Source organism: Gastrolobium bilobum, unplaced genomic scaffold (genome assembly GCF_033153095.1).
Source record: "Gastrolobium bilobum isolate Gb01-03AN ecotype WA unplaced genomic scaffold, APGP_CSIRO_Gbil_v1 utg1051, whole genome shotgun sequence".
In the NCBI taxonomy this organism is placed as follows: Eukaryota; Viridiplantae; Streptophyta; class Magnoliopsida; order Fabales; family Fabaceae; genus Gastrolobium; species Gastrolobium bilobum.
In genome coordinates this window covers 185,193-192,201 of record NW_026897568.1, presented here as the reverse complement: position 1 = coordinate 192,201, position 7,009 = coordinate 185,193, and the positions used below count along the sequence as shown (strand labels likewise).

Genomic DNA, 7,009 nt, shown 5'->3' with positions numbered 1-7,009 from the left:
ACTCTTATCTTTTTATTGTTGCCACTTTGTTATCATCAAAACATACCTTGTATCTACAATACTGTCCTTTTAAATCTTATAAATTCTATTAAAATCCTTTAAAATTCAATCTTATGAAATCTTAATTGTAAGAAAAGTCTTTAAAATTCCTCCCATTCTAAATAATCTTTTAAAATTTATAAAAAAATTTATCTAAAATTTTTATTTTTAAAATCCTAATCCAATGGTGCCCTTATTCAAATTATAAAAGAGAATTTGGCAAATTTTTAGACACAACAGCATATTAATATACAAAATACAAAACCACCCAAATTGTTTGTGGTCTAATCGAATCGAAAGTGTCAAAGTGCATACCTAACAAGTGAGAGTAGCATAGCAGCAAGAAGACCCTCTTGAATTGCATACAATTTTTTTTTGAATCGATGGCGACGAGTGTGGTGAGTTCCGCTGGTGGTATGCTAGCGATGCTGAACGAGTCGCATATGTCACTGAAGCTCCATGCTCTCTCTAACCTCAACAACTTGGTTCACATCTTCTGGCCCGAAATCTCAACCAGTGTCCCCCTCATGTCAGTAATATCTTCTTTCTTCATCTTTAGGGTTTCCCTTAATGGGTTTTGGTCAAAATCATATTTTTATTAGTTTCTTTTGTTAATTTCGTGTTTTGATATTATACGTGGTGAACAGAGAGAGTTTGTATGAAGACGAGGAGTTTGATCATCATCAAAGGAAACTTGCAGCACTTCTTGTATCAAAGGTATTGTTCAGTTAACTGATAAGCTGGAATTTTGCTATTGAAAATTTGTGTGGTGTCGTCTTTGCTTAATGAAGCCATTTCCTTTAAATAGCTTGGTTGTTAACTTAGTGTCAAATTAACTTATAAGAAGAAAGAATGAATGAAAGTATAGGAAATTGTTCACTAGTTTGCAATATTTGAGATCTCAACTAGTTTGGGATAAAGGTGTTGATGATGTTGATATTTGCAATATTTGAGATGCAGGAAATATGTATCAGTTTTACACCTTTTAATTTTTATCAGCATTGTATCTGAGGGGCAGATGTTTTCTCACTTCCATACAGTTTTTAATTTTTAGATACTGAAGTTGGTATGATGCTTTGTTTTTTAGATCTAATGTCTTAACTTTTGATCTTCAGGTCTTTTATTACTTGGGTGAACTTAATGACTCATTGTCTTATGCCCTTGGAGCTGGTCCTCTATTTGATGTTTCAGACGATTCTGACTATGTGCATACCATTCTTGGTAAGAGTTATGATACAGTTTAATTTAATTGCATAATGCTATTTGATCAAGGTGTGGTATCAAGACCTTGCTAAGGGCATCACTTTGCTCACTATGAAAATAGGATTTAGTGTGATCATTTTGGTTCAATTGTTGTTAGTGTTTGATTTCTTTCATCTTAATAAACTGAAATTGGTATTATTATTATTATTATTATTATTATTGTTATAAATTGATTTTGAGTTTCTGTAAAATCATGATAAGTTCTCAAGGACATTTTTTTTTTTTTTATCATCAGCTAAAGCTATAGATGAATATGCTAGTTTTAAGTCTAAGGCAGCTGAGTCAAGTGATGAATCTCTCAAGGTGGATTCTAGGTTGGAAGCAATTGTGGAGAGAATGTTGGATAAGTATGTAAACCTTAATCATTCTTATGGTCGGTCTGGTATTAAAATTTACCTTGTTTCTTATGGTTTCCTCACTTTTTGTTGCCTTTTCCTCATTTAGGTGCATTGTGGATGGAAAATACCAGCAAGCGATGGGAACTGCCATTGAATGCAGGAGATTGGATAAACTAGAGGAAGCAATCACAAGGAGTGACAACGTTCTAGGAACTCTATCATATTGCATTTATGTTTCTCATTCCTTTGTGAACCTAAGAGAATACAGGCAGGAGGTAAGGACATTAGAGATTTACTTCTTGTATTTAAGGACATATAGGAAATATTTCTTTATGTTTCACAACTCTTTAAATTTGGCTATGGTATGACCATGCAGCTGCTTTATGAAAACTGTGGGTTAGGAATTTAAGATGAAGTAATAATTATATATCCGTAATACATTGTTGTTAAATAGCTGCCATGGCATAAAGCAGTTGCAGATGTCCAGAAAACAGCCTTTGAAATCCTATGTATTGCTAGAGCTAAAATGGCAGAGGTGGGTACTCTTGTTGAGCTTGAGGGGTATTTTGGAGTTTCAAGTAACTATGATTTGAAAAAATTCAAAGAAACAGAGTGAGCGTGACAGAGAGTTAAACCAGCAAATAGAGAAAAGTCACCAGAGACAGTGAGAGGCCACAGGAGACCTGGAGAAGTAAATGCTGGCTGTATCCTAGGTCCTTGAACCATTTTTGAGTTTCTAGATTTAGTGGTTTTGGTAGAAGAGACTAGGTTGTTATGTGTAGTCTATGCTACAATTTGGTGTAGGTGCATTTGGTTGGAGCATGCATGTAGAGGTTTCTTTGCTCAGCGGCTGATTTGGTATAATATTAGGAGATTTGGCTTCTGTTTGGTGTTTATGATGTGGTCTTTTTAAGGGGATTTCCCAAGTAGATATGCAGAGGGATTGAGCGGCTTTGGTCTAGTGATGTTTCTTTTTCTTTGTTGTTTTATTTTTCCAATGGAAGATCTCTTATGCTCCAAATTCCTTGTGATTTTCCTCTGCTTGTTGTAATGAATTCCTTCTTCTATATAAAACTGTGGAGATGTTCTTGGTGTTCAGTTTGTGTCTGTTATGCTTTTTATAAAACCACTACCCGTTAAACCCGACTAGCGAGTGTGGGGTGGAGGTAATCCTTGTACGCAGCTTTACCCTTGCATAATTGCAAAAAGACTGTTTCCTGGATTCTAACCCATGACCTTTGGGTCATGAAAGAACAGCTTTACTACTGCTCCGGTTCGCCCCCTTCTGTTATGCTTTTTATATAGAAGTTTATTCTTAATGCATTTTGCATAGTGTTTTTATTAGTTGTGGAGCTTGAATTTTCTTAGATAATACTTTATAGTTATATGGTTTGGAAGCATGACATGTTTGAGGTACTTGCACGTACAGTGTAGGAATCAATGAAATTTTTTCTGGCAACTTGTTGGCATGTGGCATGACTTGTACTTTATAAATGCCAAAAAGACTTTTTCAACTATGATATTTTATTTTCTTGGATTGATCATTGGTCTTTCCATCCAGGTTCTCCGTCTACTTGTTAAAGTATTTCAAAAGCTGCCTTCGCCAGATTATATGAGCATTTGTCAGTGTCTTATGTTCTTGGATGAGCCAGATGGTGTTGCAAGCATCTTAGAAAAGCTTTTACGTTCTGAAGACAAGGATGATGCTCTTTTGGCATTTCAAATAGCATTTGATTTGGTGGAGAATGAGCACCAAGCTTTTCTTCTAAATGTTAGAGATCACCTTTCGTTACCAAAATCCCAACCTGCAGAATCTGCACAGCCAAAACAAAGTGACCCAAGTTCTGCTCCAGATGCTAACATTGGTGGACCTGATGATGTTCAAATGACAGATGGCGATTCTGCAACTATTGTCAATGTTCATGTTGATCCAAGTGAAATCGTGTATGCTGAGAGGTTAAACAAAATAAAGGGAATTTTGTCTGGGGAAACTTCAATACAGTTGACTCTGCAGTTCCTATACAGTCATAACAAGTGAGGCAATTTCTTTAGTCATGTTTTGTTAATTCATCATTTCCTTGTTGACTTAGTCTCCTTGAGGTATTACGTTGGTTCTTATACTGCTTGGATGTAATTTGCATTCAGATCTGACCTCCTTATTCTAAAGACAATAAAGCAGTCTGTGGAGATGAGAAACAGTGTCTGCCACAGTGCTACAATATATGCTAATGCAATAATGCATGCAGGAACAACTGTGGATACTTTCCTAAGGGAAAATCTGGTCAGTTGTAATAATTGTTTGTTCGTGTCCTTTATGTAATATTTTACTTTTTGGTCACCCTTAGTTTTTAATTGCTTAAAATTCTTAAAAGGTTTTGTTCCATTGGAAATTCTAGGATTGGTTGAGCAGAGCGACTAATTGGGCCAAATTTAGTGCAACAGCTGGTCTTGGTGTTATCCATAGAGGCCATTTGCAGCAGGGAAGGTCACTGATGGCACCTTACTTGCCTCAGGGTGGGACAGGTGGTGGTGGTAGTCCATTCTCAGAAGGTGGTGCTCTCTATGCCCTTGGTCTTATTCATGCTAACCATGGAGAGGGCATCAAACAATTTATTCGGGATAGCCTGCGCAGTACTACTGTTGAGGTGCTCATAAATAATGATAGTGCTGTGCTCTTTCTTATAAAAGATTTAGTTGAATGTTATATTTACTGCAGGGTTTATGGTGCAGGTTATTCAACATGGTGCATGTTTAGGCCTTGGATTGGCAGCACTAGGAACTGCTGATGAGGATATTTATGAAGAAATAAAGAATGTTCTCTACACTGATAGTGCTGTTGCTGGTGAAGCTGCTGGTATCAGTATGGGCTTACTCATGGTTGGAACAGCTAGTGATAAGGCAAATGAGATGCTCACTTATGCACATGAGACACAGCATGAAAAAATAATTAGGTGAATGTGTTTCACTTGTCTGTTTGTTAAACCATCATTTCTCTTTGGCTACATGCTTATGTGTTTGTTTAACATTCCAGGGGGTTGGCATTGGGAATAGCTCTTACAGTTTATGGAAGAGAAGAAGAAGCAGACGCTTTGATTGAGCAGATGACTCGGGATCAGGATCCAATATTGCGTTATGGTGGCATGTATGCATTGGCCTTGGCTTATAGTGGAACAGCTAACAATAAGGCCATTCGCCAGTTACTACACTTTGCTGTGTCTGATGTGAGTGATGATGTCAGGAGGACTGCTGTTCTTGCATTAGGTTTTGTATTGTACTCTGATCCAGAGCAGGTTAGTACTGCCTTTTGCTTTTTTATTTTCCTTGTTGATTGAATATTTTCTTCCTGTCTTTGCAAATCACATTCATGTTTTTTTTTTCCCTTGGTGATTTTGTTGAAACACTTGCAGACCCCACGTATTGTTTCCCTCCTATCAGAGTCTTATAATCCACATGTACGATATGGAGCAGCTTTTGCTGTGGGTATTTCCTGTGCTGGTACTGGTCTGAGTGAGGCTATATCTTTGCTGGAGCCTTTGACATCAGACGTTGTTGATTTTGTTCGTCAAGGTGCCCTCATTGCAATGTCAATGGTGATGGTTCAGATCAGTGAAGCTAGTGATGCACGAGTTGGAACATTTAGGTAATGTATTCCTATGTTTTTGACATTGAGGAAATATATATTTTATTTTCTGACAGTCTCTTATTCTAGGCGACAACTGGAAAAAATTATTTTCGACAAGCACGAGGATACCATGAGCAAGATGGGAGCAATTTTAGCATCTGGAATCCTTGATGCTGGTGGAAGAAATGTGACCATAAGACTACTTTCTAAGACAAAACATGATAAAATTACAGCAGTGGTTGGTCTTGCAGTTTTCAGCCAGTTTTGGTATTGGTACCCTCTGATATATTTTATAAGCTTGTCATTTTCACCCACAGCTTTGATTGGTCTGAACTATGAATTGAAGTCTCCAAAATTTGAATTCTTATCACATGCAAAGCCTTCACTTTTTGAATACCCTAAGCCTACATCTGTTGCCACCACTACATCAGCTGTGAAACTTCCCACTGCTATTCTCTCAACATCAGCTAAGGCTAAGGCTAGGGCTAAGAAAGCTGAAGAACAGAAGGCTAATGCTGAAATTTCATCTGGGGCTGACTCTTCATCAGTTGGCCCTAGTGCCGAGAAAGGAAAGTCCTCCAGTGAGAAGGATGGGGACACCATGCAGGTAATGCATATTCTGTTTGTTTTATTAACGAATGAAGGCTTTGTTTAGATCTTTCGGATGCCATGTAGTTGAATGTTACTTAAGAGGTCTAGATGGAATTTGGGAGAAGAGTGGGATTGAAAATTTGTCTTCGAGTTGCTTACTACTGTGCAATGTGTCACTGTCATTTATCTCAGCTTCTATGTGTATGTTCCTTGTTTCCTTCGTCACCGCCCCCTGCCTCCATCTATGCTCCTTTTTTTGTTTTCATCCTCAATTCTGCATTGTGTTTACCAACCAAACATGCTAAGTTTCTGTTTATATGTGGTTTCTGATGGTTGAAGAAGTTTTCATAAATAACACTTTGATGGTTGAGACATTTTAATGACCAATGCAGAGTTGTGAGAAACATGGCTTGTTACATGTATGGTATTATATATTGTATTTGTATACTTAAATAGCATTTTGAAGTGTTTTCTGATATTGTTTCGAAGGTGGATGTTCATCCAGAGAAGAAATCGGAGCCTGAGTCTTCTTTTGAGATTCTGACAAATCCAGCAAGAGTGGTTCCTGCACAGGAGAAGTATATTAAATTTTTGCAGGAAAGCAGATACGTTCCAGTTAAGTCAGCAACTTCAGGATTTGTGCTTCTTAAAGACTTGCGCCCTACTGAGCCTGAAGTACTCTCCCTCACTGATACACCCATATCAGCAGCTGGTGTATCAGCAGCAGCACCACAAAGTTCTGCATCAGTGATGGCTGTGGATGAAGAACCTCAACCTCCTCAGCCATTTGAGTACATCTCATAAGTTTGGCCCTCATTTAGCAAAGTTCAAATATTCATGGTGCTCAGAAGTTTGTTCCTCCCACACAAGAGCAGCTACATTGAATGGTTTGAGTTATTACTGCTCCAACATGCACTTTGGAAGTTCCTGGACGTGGAAACTTTTTCATAGTGCACACTGTTTTATATTCTTTGCTCCATTATGTGATTGATCCGTGAAGTGGATCTTATGTTATATATTCATTTTCAAAGAGATGGGGATTAGAAGGAGGATGCGGCCAATTTGAAGAATTTGATGTGTCAGTGTATTCCTTTTGTATTCCAAACGAGGCCAGGGATTCTGTTTATAGTGTATGAGCAACTGTTTTCTTTCTTTC

General features: G+C 37.6%; 1 protein-coding gene across 1 annotated transcript; it reads left to right on the top strand.

The window, feature by feature from the left end:
• The first annotated feature begins 345 nt into the window (after positions 1-345).
• LOC133308169 (26S proteasome non-ATPase regulatory subunit 1 homolog A-like) lies at positions 346-7,009 on the top strand. Its single transcript, XM_061508773.1, has 13 exons — positions 346-568; positions 687-756; positions 1,155-1,260; positions 1,538-1,649; positions 1,747-1,915; positions 3,202-3,674; positions 3,786-3,921; positions 4,037-4,285; positions 4,371-4,591; positions 4,672-4,930; positions 5,048-5,280; positions 5,350-5,869; positions 6,343-7,009. The coding sequence occupies exons 1-13, from the start codon at positions 423-425 to the stop codon at positions 6,655-6,657; spliced, it is 3,009 nt and encodes a 1,002-aa protein (XP_061364757.1). The 5' UTR covers positions 346-422; the 3' UTR covers positions 6,658-7,009.

What these genes read in the sequence shown, in the direction of transcription:
- LOC133308169 (XM_061508773.1), top strand. Translation starts at nt 423, where the DNA reads ATGGCGACGAGTGTGGTGAGTTCCGCTGGTGGTATGCTAGCGATGCTG. An exon ending in TCAACCAGTGTCCCCCTCAT is followed by an intron (nt 569 to 686) that starts GTCAGTAATATC and finishes CGTGGTGAACAG; the next exon opens with AGAGAGTTTGTATGAAGACG. An exon ending in CAGCATGAAAAAATAATTAG is followed by an intron (nt 4,592 to 4,671) that starts GTGAATGTGTTT and finishes TTAACATTCCAG; the next exon opens with GGGGTTGGCATTGGGAATAG.